The sequence below is a fragment of the Heteronotia binoei genome, chromosome 5, assembly GCF_032191835.1.
Source record: "Heteronotia binoei isolate CCM8104 ecotype False Entrance Well chromosome 5, APGP_CSIRO_Hbin_v1, whole genome shotgun sequence".
Taxonomy (NCBI): Eukaryota; Metazoa; Chordata; class Lepidosauria; order Squamata; family Gekkonidae; genus Heteronotia; species Heteronotia binoei.
Window position 1 is genome coordinate 14,893,792 of NC_083227.1, and position 18,741 is coordinate 14,912,532.

The 18,741-nt window shown below is 47.2% G+C and overlaps 1 protein-coding gene and 1 pseudogene across 1 annotated transcript; one reads left to right on the plus strand and one right to left on the minus strand.

Moving 5' to 3' along the window:
* LOC132571738 (oocyte zinc finger protein XlCOF6-like) overlaps positions 1 to 18,741 on the minus strand; it is a 317,052-nt pseudogene that overhangs the window by 13,150 nt on the left and 285,161 nt on the right.
* On the plus strand, positions 693 to 10,932 carry LOC132571061 (oocyte zinc finger protein XlCOF6-like). Its single transcript, XM_060237702.1, has 7 exons — positions 693 to 777; positions 4,001 to 4,347; positions 4,765 to 4,879; positions 6,729 to 6,805; positions 7,015 to 7,141; positions 8,079 to 8,201; positions 8,541 to 10,932. Exons 2-7 carry the CDS (start codon positions 4,054 to 4,056, stop codon positions 10,301 to 10,303), a joined length of 2,499 nt encoding a protein of 832 aa, XP_060093685.1. The 5' UTR covers positions 693 to 777; positions 4,001 to 4,053; the 3' UTR covers positions 10,304 to 10,932.

Consider the following 18,741-nt stretch of genomic DNA (forward strand, 5'->3'; position numbering starts at 1 on the left):
TCTTCCTGATGTGTAGTTGGAAACTCTTTTGATTTAATTTCAACCCATCTGTTCTGGTTCCACCTTCCAGGGCCACAGAAAACAATTCCACACTATCCTCTATAGGACAGCCCTTCAAGTACTTGAAGATGGTGATCCTATCACCTCTCAGCCGCCTCCTCTCCAGGCTAAACATCCCCAGCTCCTTCAACCTTTCCTCTTAGGACTTGGTCTCCAGACCCTTCACCATCTTCGTCACCCTCCTCTGGACCCGTTCCAGCTTGTCTATATCCTTAAAATGTGGTGCCCAAAACTGAACACAAGACTCCGGGTGAAGTCTCCCCAGAGCAGAGTAAAGCGATACCATCGCATCACGTGATCTGGACACTCGACTGCTGTTGATACAGCCCCAAATTGCATTTGCCTTTTTAGCCACCGCATCACACTGTTGGCTCTACCTTCGGCCAAGCCCCTCTGGCCGCCCCCAGGAGATCTCCCCCCTCCCTCCCTGCTTGCATTTTTACCTCCTGGACTTTGCACCGAGGAGAATCGGCTGCTGCAAACGGGAAATCTGCAGAGACCGCGGTGGGGAGAACTCAGCCCGGAAGGTCCTTCGCCCCTAATGGTTCCGTCTTCTCCCCAGCATCAAGGCCGTCCCAAAAGCCTCTCCTAAGCGAGGGACCTTCCGGGTTGTATCCACCCCCTCCCACCCCGCCCACTCTCCACTTCCACCGCCGGCCCTGCAGATTTCCCCTTTGCAAAAGCCCGACTTGGATTCTACGGTGCAAAGTCGAGGAGGTAAACATGCAAAAGGGGAGGAAGAGGACGCGAATTGATCAGGGCTCCTTGCAATGGGATGGGATTGGGGGGGGGGGGGAGGATTTCGGGAAAAGCAGCCTCTAGGTCCCTTTTGTTTGGAGGGGGACATGGATGGGTCCGAGTTGGAATCCGGTGTTTTTCCTGAAATCACAGATAGAGTTGCCAATCCCCAGGTGGGAGCAGGGGATCCCTCGGTTTGGAAGCCCTCTCCCTGCTTCAGGGTCATCAGAAAGCCGGGGGGGGGGGGGATGTCTGCTGGGCACTCCATTATTCCCTATGGAGACCGATTCTCATAGATATCATGGAGAATTAATCTGCAGGTATCTGGCACTCCGGGATATGTGGCTGTTTTTTGAGGTAGAGACATCAAATTTTCAGGCTAGCATCCGGTGCCTCTCTTCAAAATACCCTCCAAGTTTCAAAAAGATTGGACCAGGAGGTTCAATTCTATGAGCCCCCAAAGGAGGTGCTCCTATCCTTCAATATTTCCAAGGGAGGGAAAACAGTTAAAGGGTGCGCGGTCCCTTTAAATGTGATGGCCAGAACTCCCTTTGGAGTTCAGTCGTGCTTGTCACACCCTTGCTCCTGGCTCCACCTCCAAAGTCTCCTGGCTCCACCCCCAAAGTCTTGAATTGGACTTGGCAACCCTACTCCCATATACAGAGATCAGTTCTCCATGATAGTTGCTAGCTCCAAACTGGGAAATTCCTGGAGATTTGGGGGGCATATGTAGAGAAGGGAGGGAAAGGTTGGGGGGCATATGTAGAGAGATAAGAAACCAATATCCCTCTTCAGTCCTGGGGATTCCATTGTTCTGAGTGTTGTTATAACATGCCAATCAACCATTTCCCTTTCTAGTCTAGTCTATTGCTGAAATTCGTTTTTATAATAAAATATCTATTTTTGAGGTCGCCCACAGGACGTCTCTGATATATTCCTTTTAGAAAGTGTCCAGAAATGACAACCAGTCCAATGGAATGTACTAAAAAGAATGACAGGGTTGCCCATTGGAAACTGTGGGAAAGGCTGGAAGGCCCGTGGGAAATTATTTATTTATTTATTACTTTGCATTTATATCCCGCCCTCTCCGCAAGCGGACTCAGGGCGGCTTACAGTATCATAAAAACAATCAATTCCATAAAACATATAAAACCATAATACATTTATCAGTTTAAAACTATTACGCTATCTCAATCCAGTCTGGCGGTATTGGGTTCTGACTATGACCACCAGCTTCTGTAGGATGTCCGGTGGCAGCCCATTTTCAGTCAACCAGAAAAGCCTGTCTAAACAGTTCGGTCTTACAGGCCCTGCGGAACGCCGACAAATCCCGCAGGGCCCTTATAGCTTCTGGGAGGGTGTTCCAGAGTTCTGGTGCTGCCACCGAGAAGGCCCTAGATCTTGTTGCGCATAGCCTGGCTTCTTTTGGGCCAGGGGCAGACAGCAGATTTTTTGTCCCTGATCGCAGTGCTCTCTGGGGGATATATGGGGAAAGGCGGTCCCGTAGATAGGCAGGTCCCTGACCATAAAGGGCTTTAAAGGTTAATACCAACACAATAATGGGAGACAAGAATGCCAGTTGATTTCTATGGGTTCCATTGAAATACATTGCAGCCCAAGATGAGTTGCAGTGAAGGTAAGCTCTCTGGGCACAGCTAGACTACTCAAGGATTGGAATGACAGGCCCTGAGGGTAGCCATGTTGCTCTGAAGCAGTAGAACAAAATAGGAGTCAAGTGGCACCTTTAAGACCAACAAAGTTTTATTCAGAATGTAAGCTTTTGTGTGCTTTAAGCACACTTCATCAGACGAGGGATCAGGTACAGCGGTGAGAACTACATATAGCTGGTAGGCAGTGGTTTAGGATGCAAAATGGTACAAATTTAAGATCCAACGACAGAATAGTAAAATTAACAAATGGAGCAAACCTTTGATCTGGGTAACATGAGCGTGCGAAAGCAACAAAACAGTAATATGTCAAAATGTGAGAATGTCCGTTCCTGGGCTAAAAGGAAGGCATTTCTATCTCAGAAGTTTTCCCATCCAACTAATGTTGTATTGTGATTGTTGGTGTGTATATGAATTATTATGGACTATGGTTCACCTATAGTAGCTGTGAATTAGTAGTACATCACAATTAGTAAATTTCAGGCACTGTAACCCTTTGGGCTGTTTATTGTTGCACCATCTATAGTGACTTCTCTCCTAGTTTGTGCTCTCTGTGTTTGGCATCCCTTCTGAAGCTGCCTGAACATCAGTCTGTTTAGAACAGGGGTGACCAAACTGGCTCGGGAGCCACATGAAAGAGCCACAAGGGGAGGGACGGTGGCTCAGTGGTAGAGCATCTGCTTGGGAAGCAGAAGGTCCCAGGTTCAATCCCTGGCATCTCCAAAAAAGGGTCCAGGCAAATAGGTGTGAAAAACCTCAGCTTGAGACCCTGGAGAGCCGCTGCCAGTCTGAGAAGACAATACTGACTTTGATGGACCCAAGAGGGTCTGATTCAGTATAAGGCAGCTTCATATGTTCATGTGGCTCTTTCACACATATTGTGTAGCTCTCAAAGCCCCAACCATCCCATTGACCAGCTTGGAGAATACATTTGTCTCTTTAAATCACTATTCCAACCAAAACCAACTGGCAGCTTGGAGAATACATTTAAAGTTAAAGCTGCTTTCTTTCCACCTCTTCCTCTCTCTTTCATCTACTTTCCTCCCTCTGTTACTTCTTCTTGCAGCTCTCAAACATCTGACATTTGTTCTCTGTAGCTCTCAAACATCTGGCATACATTCTGTGTGGCTCTTAAGTTAAGCAAGTTTGGCCAACACTGGTTTAGAAGAAGGTGAAGGGCAACCAAGAGGATTATAGGGGGTTGGAGCATCTTTCCTGGGGGGTGGGGGGAAGCTGAAGAGTTTGGGATTTTTCAGTTTAGAAAAGAGAGGATGGTGAGGTGAGGTGAGGTGGGGTGGGGTGGGGGACACAATAACGGTTTATCACATTATGCATGGGGTGGTGAAAGTGAATGGAAAGAACTCTTCCTTCTCTCCCACAACCCTGTGAGGTAGTCCGGGCTGTCTACATGTGACTGGCCCAAGATCTCCTAGCAAACTTCCATGGCAAAGTGTGGATTTGAATCTGGGTCACACAGACACTAATGTGACTCTGAATAAAATGTGAAAATCATTATAGTAATTTTTTTGTTACAGCAGAAATGCATTAAGAAGTGTTAAGAGAGCCAGAGGTCCTCGCTAAGGACACCATGACCTCAGATGGACATCGCCACCACTTCCGGCTGTTCCGCTACCATGAAGCTGAAGGGCCCCGAGAGGTTTGCAGCCAGCTCCATGGACTTTGCAGCCAGTGGCTGAAGCCGGAGAAGAACTCCAAGAAGCAGATCCTGGACCTGGTGATCCTGGAGCAGTTCCTGACCATCCTGCCCCAGGAAATGCAGTGTTGGGTCAGAGGATGTGGGCCGGAGACCAGTTCTCAGGCGGTAGCCCTGGCTGAAGGTTTCCTGCTGAGTCAGGCAGAGGAGAAGAGGCATGCAGAACAGGTGAGGGGATTGCTTCCATTATGTCTGGTTCAAGCAATGATACCCGGCCTTATCTTAATTTTTCTTTGCCAGATTTTTCTCCAAGTGTTAATCATTCAAATGGGAGATTTAACAGCCTCCTGTAGTAGCCTCTTCTAGAGCAGGGGTGGCCAACGGTAGCTCTCCAGATTTTTTTTTGCCTACAACTCCCATCAGCCCCAGCCAGCATGGCCAATGGCTGGGGCTGATGGGAGTTGTAGGCAAAAAACTTCTGGAGAGCTACCATTGGACACCCCTATTCTAGAGGATTTCTTATCCTTCCAGATAACTCACCAGGTCTGCTGATAAATGTGTTCAGAGTCTGGGAGTGGGGCAGGATCCATTCCTTGGTCTCTTTTCCATTCCATCTCTTACCCCTCTCCTTTGCTGCTGTTTCAGATGTGGGGACCCTCTGTGAAGATGGAAGCTGCGATCCCTGAGGTGGGAAGAGCTTCCTTTGAGCAAAGAAAGAAGGCGCAGGCTGTGGAGCGTGCCCAAGATGCCCTCTTCTGTGGTGAGGCCTCATTTTGCTTGGATGCAATTGGGGCATCCCATAAATGCGATGGGTAGAGAGTTCAGGTCAGGTAAAAATTAAATATTTCTATGCACAACACAGAGTTAATTTGCAATGCTCAATGTCCACTAAATGTGATGCCTCTGGAAGGGACATTAGACAGATTCCTGGACTGGGATTCTTCCCCCTAATTAAAATATTCATTTATTTATTATGTAGTTGTTAATGGAAATGGTCTCGGGGCCTTTGGTCTCAGGGCGGGTTGCAATCCTTATATGTACGTAAAAGCTCTGCGGTGAAGCCAAATCCAGGTCTCCTATTGGCTGTGGTGTGCACTCCATCAAGCATTGGCCCATCAACTGCCACTCAAGGTCTGTTGTGTTCCATTGGCTGAGACTTGAGGCGCTGCTTCGCAGGGGAAAGAAAGCCTTTCCTCCATTGACTGTGGACGGGAGGAGGAGGGAAACAGGAATCCTTCCCTCAATTGGCTGAGGGCATCCCTTTTATTCTAGGTACAGTGAGAGAGAGAGAAAGAGAGGCAGAGAGTATGGAGTCCTGTGTTTAAGACTGGACCACTGGAGAAGCTGCCTTTGCTCTCCCCTCAGTTCCTGTTGCTAGAGATATTTAGCGTGCCAAGGCAGGGCTGGTGAAGTTGAGATACTTGGATGGGAGACTAAGAGGAAAGCTGAATGGGCAGGGCGAGTAGGCAGAGCCACCTGGGTCTTCCTGATGAGTGTGCAAAAGGACGAGAAGCGAGCACAGTCCCTGTTTGTTTGGAGGAAAACTCCACCCCCTAGGCTGCTCTGCTTTTGTTTTTGTGTAAGTCTGAAGAAGTTGGTGTAAATACAGCAGATGGTTACAGTCATCAGCTCCAGTGAGTACATTGCCTCAGTGAGATCACAAAGGTCTGTGCTTTTGGCGTAGTGGTTAAGTGTGCGGACTCTTATCTGGGAGAACTGGGTTTGATTCCCCACTCCTTCACATGCACCTGCTAGCATGGCCTCAGGTCAGCCATAGCTCTGGCAGAGGTTGTCCTTGAAAGGGCAGCTGCTGGGAGAGCCCTCTCCAGCCTCACCCACCTCACAGGGTGTCTGTTGTGGGAGAGGAAGGGAAAGGAGATTGTAGGCCGCTCTGAGCCTCTGTCCTTGAAAGGGCAGCTGCTGTGAGAGCCCTCTCCAGCCCCACCCACCTCACAGGGTGTCTGTTGTGGGGGAGGAAGGGAAAGGAGATTGTAGGCCGCTCTGAGCCTCTGTCCTTGAAAAGCCAGCTGCTGTGAGAGCCCTCTCAGCCCCACCCACCTCACAGGGTGTCTGTTGTGGGGGAGGAAGGGAAAGGAGATTGTAGGCCGCTCTGAGTCTCTGTCCTTGAAAGGGCAGCTGCTGTGAGAGCCCTCTCCAGCCCCACCCACCTCACAGGGTGTCTGTTGTGGGGGACGAAAGTAAAGAAGATTGTAGGCTGCTCTGTCCTTGAAAGGGCAGCTGCTGTGAGAGCCCTCTCAGCCCCACCCACCTCACAGGGTGTCTGTTGTGGGAGAGGAAGGTAAAAGAGATTGTGAGCCGCTCTGAGACTCTTCGGAGTGGAGGGTGGGATATAAATCCAATATCTTCTTCATTTCCACCCCCTCCTTTTCCTCCCTCCAGGCCAGCCACAAGTCTCACAGAGGTCAGCAGCTTTTCTAACCCATGAGGCTCAGATATACCTGGTGCTTCTCTGCCTCTCCCAGAACTGAGTAAAAAGTGTTACGAGAATGTGTTGAGTGTGCGCAGGGCAAGGCTTCACATTCCTGGGAAGGGAGTGCGTGAAGCAGGGAACAAGCAAGCAAACACTCTTCCTTCCTCCGTTGTCTCAGGAGCAGGCAGTGAAGAGATCCTGTTGAGCCACCATCTTTCCAGAGGTGTGGAAACAGCTGCTGCACCACCAGTCCAGGTAGAGGATTTGAGCAAGTCCCTGCTCCTATCTTGGTGGGGCTTTTGCTCCTGCAGTTTCTACAAGGTGTCTGGGTGAGAGATGCTCTAAACACCATTCCCTTTACCCATACCAAGCCATACACCCTGTACTCTCCCAGACAACTCCTATCCAGGATGCAATCTCTGCCTGGGGTGATCTCTGATGAGAGAACCTGCTTCTTCTTTCAGTGTCCCTTTCCCTTTGAGGAGGTGTCAGTCTCGTTCACTGAGGTAGAATGGGCCCTGCTGGACCCCGGACAAAGAGACCTGTACAGTGAAGTTATGCTGGAGAACTACAGGAATCTGACCTTTCTAGGTAAGGATCTTTCAGAGGTGCCCTAGGTGTAAATCACTGCCATTGTGTTGAGGCACGAATCAAAATATTGAATAGCAATACACCAGCTGAGGCCTGTACCGCTATCTCAGAAGGGACTGTGGCTCACCGGCAGAGCATCTGCTGGGCATGCAGAAGGTCCCAGGTTCAAACCCTGGCAGCATCTCCAGTGAAATAGATTGACTGTGAGGTGATGTGAAAGATCCGGCGTTAGGCCCTGAAGAGCCCCTGCCAGACTGAGCAGACAGTGCTATCTCCAGTGGACCAAGTAGAATCAGCTTCTTGTGTTGTTTGTGTGTGTGTACTTGCCCAGGGTCAGCTGAGGCCACTGTTGTGGCCATCACAGAGAAGGTGTCCTGGCTTGAGGTCAAGGTGGGGATGAGACCCTAAGAAGGACTCTGGAAGTGGCCAGTTCCTTGTTTCTCTGCCCTTTAACCTTCCCCCTGGATGGGATTACCAATATATGCTCTGTCTGTGATCGGGAAATGATCCTTTCAAAAACTGAAGCCTGGGTCTCCTTGGATCAATACTCTTTATACCAGAGCAGCACCCCCTTCATTGGGTTGTACTTGTCAGCAACCTCCTTAATCCCCCTTCCCTCCTGGTTGCACAACTGGATACAGGTTCTCACGGTTAAGCATTGACCACATTCTGGAGTCTGGCCTTGAAAAAAAATAACAACATTTGCTGCAGGGAGACTCAAATCATGACCACCTGCATGTTGGACGAGGCCACTTAATAATTTTGTTAATCCTTGATGGAACTAGGGTATTATGCCTCACAGATCCATTCCTTTTATGCTAGTTGGGACTGTGGGCTTTCGTCTTGAACATGGTTCCATCCCTCCAGAAGAATTTTTACACTTGAATTTCTTTCCTTCCCCATATAAGACTAATCTTTCTCTTTCTGTCCACAAAAGAAACCAGAGGCACAAGAATGACTTTGGTGGAGATAAACAATGACCTCACATCCAAAGAAAGGCTGGGGAGTTCTTCAAGAGGATCCCAAGAGCATATTTCCTTCCCAAATGAGCCGGCTGAGAGTGAGTACCCTTCAGGTTACCTCAAGCGAACAGGCAAGGAATAGCCATGGAGGATTTCTTATTTGGTTCTCAGTAATGTTTGGTTTGGTACAATCATACAGCCCACTTGGTCCGAAGCGTGGGAGGGAGAGAGGCCTTCGGGGAGCCTCAAATATGGAGGCTCAGAATCTCCTTCTAGGGTGAGGTACCCTTAAATACTAGATATTCTGGGGGAAGCTGGGAGAGGCGGTTAAAATCAGCAAATCTAGACAAGGCCAACGGGGAATCAGTTGTTTGTTATTGCAGTCACATAACCAGCCATCCTAGGTGCTAATGGGATCTCTCTATTTATTCTAGCAGAGGACAATCAGAGAAATGAGGAGGATGAAGAATTTCACGTGCAAATGCCAGATCGAGTTAAAAATGAAGACTTGAAAGAAAATGTCAGTAATCAAGGCAGATCCAAGAGAAAGATAGGAAGCTCTGTGGTTGAGAAGCATGATGGAAGACTTCAGTGTAATGTGCATTTTTCAAAGCACAGGATAATGAAGGCAAGTAAATCTATCCAGTGTGGAAAGTCCTTCAGAAATAGGTCAGAACTCCTCGTGCACCAAAGAACGCACAGAGGTGCAAAACCTTTTGCATGCTCAGAGTACGGCAAGAGATTGAGTAGCAGTAGCAATCTTCCATGGCACCAGAGAACCCACACAGAGTGTGGAAACACATTCACTGAGAGTGGCCATTTTCAGAGAACCCAAAAAGGAGGGAAACCATTTGAAGGCTCTGAGTGTGGAAAGACCTTCAGTAGCAGTGGCAATCTTCAAGTGCATCAAAGAACCCACAGAGAGGAGAAACCTTTTCACTGTTCAGAGTGCGGAAAGACATTCAGTAACAGTGGCCATCTTCAGCAGCATCAGAGAACCCACACAGGAGAGAAACCATTTGAATGCTCTGAGTGTGGAAAGAGATTCAGTCAGAGCAGCCATCTTCAAGTCCATCAAAGAACCCACACGGGTGAGAAACCTTTTGAATGCTCTGAGTGTGGAAAGAGATTTAGCCAGAGCAGCCATCTTGAAGTGCATCAAAGAATCCACACAGGGGAGAAACCTTTTGACTGTTCAGAGTGTGGGAAGACATTCAGTAGGAGTAGCAGTCTTCAACTGCATCGAAGAACCCACACAGGGGAGAAACCTTTTGACTGCTCAGAGTGTGGAAAGACATTCAGTAACAGAGGCCGCCTTCTGCGGCATCATAGAATCCACACAGGGGAGAAACCTTTTGAATGCTCTGAGTGTGGAAAGAGATTTAGTCAAAGTGGGTATCTTAAAGTGCATCAAAGAACCCACACAGGGGAGAAACCTTTTGAATGCCCTGAATGTGGGAAGAGATTCAGTAAGAGTGGCCATCTTCAGCGGCATCAGAGAACCCACACAGGGGAGAAACCTTTTGAATGCCCCGAATGTGGAAAGACATTCAGTAACCGTGGCCATCTTCAGCGGCATCAGAGAACCTATACAGGAGGAAAACCTTTTGAATGCTCTGAGTGTGGAAAGAGATTTACTCAAAGTGGCTATCTTCAAGTGCATCAAACTACCCACACAGGGGAGAAACCTTTTGAATGCTCAGAGTGTGGAAAGAGATTCAGTCAGAGCAGTCATCTTGAAGTGCATCAAAGAACCCACACAGGAGAGAAACCTTTTGAATGCTCCAAGTGTGGAAAGAGATTCAGTCAGAGCAGTCATCTTGAAGTGCATCAAAGAACCCACACAGGGGAGAAACCTTTTCACTGTTCAGAGTGTGGAAAGACATTTAGTAGGAGTGGTAATCTTCAACTGCATCAAAGAACCCACACAGGAGAGAAACCTTTCTACTGCTCTGACTGTGGTAAGACATTTGGTAACCGAGGCCGTCTTCTGCGGCACCAGAGAACCCACTCGGGCGAGAAACCTTTTGAATGCTCTGAGTGTGGAAAAAGATTTAGTCAAAGTGAACATCTTCAACGGCATCAGAGAACCCACACAGGGGAGACACCTTTTGAATGCTCCGAATTTGGGAAGATATTCAGTCAGAGTGCCCATCTTCTACTGCACCAAGGAACTCACACAGAAGAGAAGCCTTTTTAATGTCCAGTGTGTGGAGATTCACTGTGTGGCAGTCTTCAACAGCATCAAAGTACCCACAACCTTTTGAATGCTCTGAGTGTGGAAAGAAATTCAGTCCGAGTGGCCATTTTCAAATGCATCAAAGAACTCACACTGGGGAGAAACCATTTGACTGCTCAGAGTGTGGAAAGACATTCAGTAACAATGGACATCTTCAGCGGCATCAGAGAATCCACACAGGGGAGAAACCTTTTGTGAGTCCTCATAGTTTGGAAAAAGAAGTTAATTGCTAAGAACCTGACTCAATTCGAAACAATAACACTGAACACAGGAGCCCAGGCTAGGACATATTTACAAGCCCCTCTTTCAATATCATTCAGAAACAGAACAAATCAAGACATGTATGGTGAAACGGTCACAAAACTTTGGAAAAGAGATTTAGTTTCAGCAATGGGAAAATCTATAGACAAGGGAGAAAAAAATCACAGCTAGCCAAGTACTTAAAGAAAACTGGTACAATATGTGCTTTCAATGGTGCATTATGTCCAAAGGCATTGAGAAGATGGTCAAAAACTACAAAGGACTATGTTGGAAACGTAATCAGAGAGCTGATACCTTTTACCATGTGTGGTAGTCCTGCAAAAAAAAAAGTGGACAAATACTTACAGAAAATTACAAAATATATTAAAATCGCCAGATACAATGCTATTAGGAATTCTACCAAAAAACAAACAAAAGAAAAATTTGACAGAAATACATACAGAAATTTTTTAAAAAAACCTTTAAAATCGCTGGAGACAGTGCTATTATGTGTTCCGCCAACGAGTGTAGATAAAAGAATATATATGTTATATATATTCAGATATACGTTAACTGCAGCAAGAGTAATATTTGCAGCTAAGTTGAGAACTGCGTGTTGCCCAACTCTAGATAACTGGATCATTTTTATTTTTTTGAAACGAATAATTTTTAAAAATATATTCTTGCTTATTACTAAAAATTTACCTCTCAATCCCACTTAAGTGTTTAATTTAGGAGCGAGCAAGCCGCTTTTAAACCTCTTTTCTAAGTAGATGCAAAAGTCTTCTGAATATTACTGGCAAAATGCTCGCCCCAGAAAGCTTGAGAACTAATTCCACTGAAAGGAAACTATTCCATGTAACTCCATGCAGCTGTGTCTTGGATAGCTCTTCTTTCTTAATGGTATGGCACAGTGAAATAGTAAAGATTCAGTGATATAGTAAAGATTCATAAATGGTGTCCCATTAGATCTTCAGGGAAATAATAAGTTTCTGGCATGAATTTAAAATGTTTTAAATACTTAATTTATGTATCATTGAAGGGAATGGTGCTCTAATTCTTTAGTAGGTGTAAGGAACAGAGCCCAGTTCATCTCTTAAAATTTAAATATAAAATGTTTACAGTGCCTGTCAAAATAATTGTGGACTGAAACCACCTGTAATACTGCCACTTAAATATACTTTAACCTGACTGGGAATTCTTTGAGATTTGAGAGGTGGAGCCTGGCTGGAGAGGGTGGAGTTTGAGAAAGAGTGGGAACTCAGACAGGTACAATGCCATAGACGCCATCTCCCAAACCAGCCAATTCCTCCTGGGGAACTATTGTTGATCTCCAAGTGAATATCAGCCTGGAGATCACTCAGAACTACAACTACTCTCCAGGTGGGCAAATATCAGTTCCCCTGGAGCAAATGGTACACTCTGAGTCATTATACCCTGCTGAGGCCATAGCAGGCAGTGTGACGTGGCAGTTGGCACTTCAGAGCAGGGTCTGCCAGGCCCAGCTTCTTGCTGTGGAAGATGACTGGGTGATTTCGGACCAGTCACAGACTTTCAGCCTAACCTGCCTCACAGGGTTGTTGTGCAGATCAAAATGGGGGAAGAGGAGAATGATGTAAGTTGCTTTGGTCCCCACTGCAGAGAAAGACTGCACTTTTCCTAGATGGAGGCTGCAGGGAGAGGGGAGGAGATGGACTCTTACAGGGCTCTTAGTACAGAGTCTACTGTAAGCTCCAGGAGGATTGGCTACATCAGGGGTGTGTGGTCTAATATGCAAAGGATTTCCTGCTAAAAAAAAGTTCTGATTACTAGTGTGATAATATTGCATGATAGATATGAAAGGTTTAACATAAAATTGTATAGGTTCTAGTTGTGACTATTTTAAGAAATATATGTATAACAAATGATGGCATGAAAACTTTTTAATGGCCCTAATGAGGTTACTTATATCGTATTCCATTTATGTCTCATATTCTAATGTTTTATGTAAATTGATTGAATGAGCTGGTTGTTGATTGTAACAATAAATTTGAACTTAGAACTTAAAGAGAATTCCATAGAAGATCAAATTTATAAGATAGGATAACAATGTTGATATATTATTTATAGATACATACATACACACACATACACACACACACACACACACTCTCTTATGAAATACTCTCATGTTATTATGCTAATATATCATGTCATGTTATGTCTTGGCTAAACTATTCTTCTTACATATTTGTACATTGAATAAGAAATATCTTCAGTATTCATATTAGTAACACTGCCCATATATTGTGTACTTATTTATTATATACTTCTGCCCTTTTCCACATTTCCTTTTTTCCCCTTCTGTATCTCTATTGGAAGGTAGAGAAGATTGTAAGCTGCTTTGAGATTCAGAGTGAAGGCTGGAATATAAAGCCAATACATTATTATTATTATTTCAAAATATTTCAATAAAATCCAAGATTTTTTAAGCATCTCTTTTCCTATTCTGTTTTAAGCATTCCCTAAACAAACACCAGAAAACTTACTAACCTTAATGTGATCTCAAGAGCAGATTTTTGTAAGAGAAGCATGCAGTTATCTCCTCCTCCATTTCTTCTGTTCCAAGTCCTCCTGGTATGTGTGTAAGTATTGCTGTGGTTTTTCCAAGCCCTTGGCTCTGGCTATAGAAAGTACCCTTGACTACTGTCTGTACCTGCTAAATTGGTATTTGTAATTTTTCATTTTTATATGATTTCGGTCCCTCTTTTGCAGTTGCAGATGTGAGGGAGAAGGGGAGTGAGAAGGAATCAAGAAGAAGAGATGTGGAGAAAGACAACCATCTACAGGTGGAAGCAAAATCTGGGGATCAAGTGGTACCAAAGAGACATTGCAGAAGAAGAAGAAGACTGCAGATTTATACCCCGCCCTTCTCTCTGAATCAGAGACTCAGAGCGGCTTACAATCTCCTTTATCTTCCTCCCTCACAACAAACACCTTGTGAGGTGGGTGGGGCTCAGAGGGCTCTCACATCAGCTGCCCTTTCAAGGACAACTCCTGTGAGAGCTGTGGCTGATCCAAGGCCATCTCAATAGCTTCTCTGTTCAGGCGGGTACCAAAGGGAACCAAAGCAGGCCACCAATGCCTTCCTTTGCTTCTGCTTTGGTTCCCTTTTCCTTCTAAAGGAGAGCCAGTTTGGTGTAGTGGTTAAGTGTGCGGACTCTTATCTGGGAGAACTGGGTTTGATTCCCCCACTCCTCCACTTCTCTGTTCAGAGAAGCTATTGAGATTTACAAACACCAGCACAACTTTAACAGAAAGGAAGTGTTTCAGGGGAAAGGTCTAATAAAATCAAAATGCTCTTCCTATTATGTGTCAGCGCATCTGCACATCGTGCTTTTTGAAGAATCTTATCCTTGACTTTACTGGTGGAGAATTTAATCAAGATATCCCTGGGTTGCCTGCGACGCGCCAACGCTAGGGGACCAAGCTGTTGAGCTCTAATAATGTCGGGTGCCACATTTTCTGTAAGCGCCATTTTCTCTTGCAGCCAGTTTGAAATAAACGACGCTAAGTCTCCCTCTCCTCCACTCCCTCCTCAAATCCACGAAATTTAAGGTTTAAAGCCCTCCATTTATTTTCCAGGGCCATTAGTCTATTTTGGACGCTTTCCTCCCTGTCTTTTATTTGTGTTAGTTCCCCTTTAAGTGCTAGACTCAGCTCTGCTGCCTGTTCTGCTAATTTCGCAGTAGTTGCCACGTCTTCCGACATTTCTTTGATTTTGGCATTAATAGGTTGGACATATTCAGCAATAGACTCTTGAAAGCATTTATGAATATCCAGCTGGAGGAGATCTAAATCTTTTTTGACAGAGCGGACCATCATCGAGTAATTGAGGGGAAGGGGAAGTATCTGACTGGGTATTTGTTATACCAGTCAGGCTAGATGGCCATCTGACAGCAATGAAGATCCTGTGAATTTGGGGGGAGGTGTTTGTGAGTTTCCTGCATTGTGCAGGGGGTTGGACTAGATGACCCTGGAGGCCCCTTCCAACTCTAGGATTCTATGAAAGTGGGCTCTCCTTCCTTGGACGTTTTTCAACAGAGGCTAGATGGCCATCTGACAGCAATGAAGATCCTGTGAACTGAGGGGGAGGTGTTTGTGAGTTTCCTGCATTGTGCAGGAGGTTGGACTAGATGACCCTGGAAGTCCCTTCCAACTCTAGGATTCTATGAAAGTGGGCTCTCCTTCCTTGGACGTTTTTCAACAGAGGCTAGACGGCCATCTGACAGCAATGAAGATCCTGTGAACTGAGGGGGAGGTGTTTGTGAGTTTCCTGCATTGTGCAGGAGGTTGGACTAGATGACCCTGGAAGTCCCTTCCAACTCTAGGATTCTATGAAAGTGGGCTCTCCTTCCTTGGACGTTTTTCAACAGAGGCTAGACGGCCATCTGACAGCAATGAAGATCCTGTGAACTGAGGGGGAGGTGTTTGTGAGTTTCCTGCATTGTGCAGGGGGTTGGACTAGATGACCCTGGAGGCCCCTTCCAACTCTAGGATTCTATGAAAGTGGGCTCTCCTTCCTTGGACGTTTTTCAACAGAGGCTAGACGGCCATCTGACAGCAATGAAGATCCTGTGAACTGAGGGGGAGGTGTTTGTGAGTTTCCTGCATTGTGCAGGGGGTTGGACTAGATGACCCTGGAAGTCCCTTCCAACTCTAGGATTCTATGAAATTGGGCTCTCCTTCTTTGGAGGCTTTTAAACAGAGGCTAGATGGCCATCTGACAGCAATGAAGATGCTGTGAATTTAGCGGGAAGCGTTTGCGAGTTTCCTGCAGGGGGCTGGACTAGATGACCCTAGAGATCCCTTCCAACTCTAGGATTCTACGATTCCGACGAGGAATAAGATACAGTAAGCAGAGCCACATATAGCCATTCCAGCAAGGGAGGCAGAATCCAAAATCTCCTCCCCCCCCACCTCCCCGCTCCCTTCCTCACTGCCAAGCGGGAGGCTGCTCCGCAGAGCTCCTGCAACGACGACGCGCGTCAGGGGAAGCAACCTCCGTGAAGGAGGAGAACACGTGTACGGAAGAGCGACGCCGTCCGCTGCACTCCCCGACACGTGATTTCCGTAGAAAGGGCAGGGCGGAGCGGGGGGGGGGGGCTCGGTCATTGGGAGGGAGCGACTGGAGCCTGCAGCGTCTGGAGGGAAACGGGGGTCGTGGCGGCGGTCTGCTTTAGCCGAAGGGGAGGCTTTGGGGACGGCCTGGACGCGCACGGTCGCTGGCGGGGAAGGTGGGGGGAACCAGTCAAGGGCGAGGGACCTTCCAGGCTGACCCCCCTCCCCGCCCCCAGCAGCGACTCTGCAGATTTCCCGTTTGCAAGAAGCCGATTCTGGGTGCAAAGTCCGGGAGGTAAATATGCAAGAGGGGGAAGACCTCTGGGGGCTTGGCCGGAGGAAGAGGACCCGAACTGAGCAGGGCTCCTTGCAATAGGATTTTTTTTTGGGGGGGGGGGTGGTGGGTGGGGGGGAGGCCGCTGGGTCCCTTTTGTTTGGAGGGTGTGGGGACTGGGGGCATGGATGGGTCGTAAGAACGTAAGAGAAGCCGTGTGGGATCAGGCCAATGGCCCATCCAGCCCAACACTCTGTGTCACATAAGAACATAAGAAAAGCCATGTTGGATCAGTCCAATGGCCCATCCAGTCCAACACTCTGAGTCACATCAGAACATAAGAGAAGCCATGTGGGATCAAGCCAATGACCCATCCAGCCCAACACTCTGTGTCACATAAGAACATAAGAAAAGCCATGTTGGATCAGTCCAATGGCCCATCCAGTCCAACACTCTGAGTCACATCAGAACATAAGAGAAGCCATGTGGGATCAAGCCAATGACCCATCCAGCCCAACACTCTGAGTCACATAAGAACATAAGAGAAGCCATGTGGGATCAGGCCAAAGGCCCATCCAGCCCAACACTCTGTGTCACATAAGAACATAAGAGAAGCCATGTGGGATCAAGCCAATGACCCATCCAGCCCAACACTCTGTGTCACATAAGAACGTAAGAGAAGCCATGTGGGATCAGGCCAATGGCCCATCCGGTCCAACACTGCGTTGCACAGTGGCCAATATATGTGTGTGTGTGTGTATACACACACACACACACACACACACATATATACATATATATACTGTGGCTTATAGCCACTGATGGACCTCTGCTTCATATTTTTATCCAATCCCCTCTTGAAGCTGGCTATGCTCCTGTGGCAGTGAATTCCACATGTTAATCACCCTTTGGGTGAAGAAGGACTTCCTTTTATCCGTTTTAACCTGATTGCTCAGCGATTTCATTGAATGCCCACGAGTTCTTGTATTGTCGGAGATGGAGCCTGGTGTTTTCCCTGGAATCACAGGGGGGTGAGACGAGCCAGTGGCAGAGGGGACCCCTTTAAGTCATGTTGCCCCTTGCCCTATGGCTGCCAATCCCATGGGGGGCAGGGCGGGTGCTAGACTTTCTGGCGCCCTAGGTGAATCACCCACTAGAGCTGCCCCCCCCCCAATTATGAAAAAATATATAGGGAAAATGAAGAGCGCAAAACTTGAAACGTTTCACGTTTTTAATGTTCTGATTTTTAATTTTTTTTTAAAAAAATGTGATCCGTTATTTAAAAATTGTGAGAATTAAGCGCTTGCTGGCCAAGCCAGAAAGGAGGGTGGCAGGATAGGATGAGGTGGGAGGCCAAGGCACGCATCGGGGAGAGGGGAGGTGGCTTTGCTTTGCTGAGAGCAGCTTGGTGATGGGAGAAGACAAGGAAGACAAGGTCGGGAGCCAGACAGTGATCAGGACCCAGTGATGCCCCCTAGGCCTGGTGGCACCCTAGGCGACTGCCTACTTTGCCTACTCCCACGCACCGGCCCTGCCTGATCCAACATGGCTTCTCTTATGTTCTTCTGTGACACAGAGTGTTGGACTGGATGGGCCATTGGCCTGATCCAACATGGCTTCTCTTATGTTCTTCTGTGACACAGAGTGTTGGACCGGATGGGCCATTAGCCTGATCCAACAGGGCTTCCCTTACGTTCTTATGCCTATTTTGCCCTCCTTCCCCACTTCACACATAGCAGATTTAGTTGTCTACCTATGGATCAGTTCTTAGAACCTGACTGAGGTCCTGAAGCTATGCATCCTGACTCGAGAGTAACCCTACATGAAGTTCCTGTTCAGCCTCCGGAGCTGGTGGGGCGGGGAGGTTGCGTGGCCACGGGAGGGCGGGGCCAAATTCGGTGCCCCCACCCTGCCAGTCCCTGGTGCCGCAAAGGTTGGGGACCACTGCCTTAGAGCACTTAGTAATTTTGGTCACAGGGTATTCTCAATAGCTGACTTCTCTTTGTGTGACTGCTCTCTATGTTTGGCATCCCTTTTGAAGCTGCCTACGCATTAGTCTGTTGAGAAGAAGGCAGAGGGCCACCGGCTGAGAGATGATATGATCACCATCTTCAAGTACTTGAAGGTCTGTCATATAGAGGATGGGGTGGAATTGTTTTCTGTGGCCCCGGAAGGTAGGACCAGAACCAATGGGTTGAAATTAAATCAAAAGACTTTCCGGCTCAACATTAGGAAGACCTTCCTGACCCTTAGAGCGATGGCCATCTGACAGCAATGAAGATCGTGTGAATTTAGGGGGAGCTCTCTGTGAGTTTCCTGCATTGTGCAGGGGGTTAGACTAGATGACTCTGGAGGTCCCTTCCAACTCTATGATTCCTGACCGTTAGAGCGGTTCCTCAGTCGAACAGGCTTCCTTGGGAGGTGGTGGGCTCTCCTTCCTTGGAGGTTTTTCAACAGAGGCTGGATGGCCATCTGACAACAATGAAGATCCTGTGAATTTAGGGGGAAGTATTTGTGAGTTTCCTGCATTGTGCAAGGGGTTGGACTAGATGACCCTAGAGACCCCTTCCAACTCTAGGATTCTATGATTCTAAGAGGATTATAGGGGGCTGGAGCATTTTTCCTGTGAGAGAAGGCTGAGGAGTCTGGGATTTTTCAGTTCTGAAAAGAGAGGACTGAGTGGGGGGGAACATAATAGAGGTTTATCAAATTTTGTGTGCGGTGATGCAAGGGGAGGGTAAGAACTCTTTCCTCTCTCCCACAACCCTGTGAGGTAGTCCAGGCT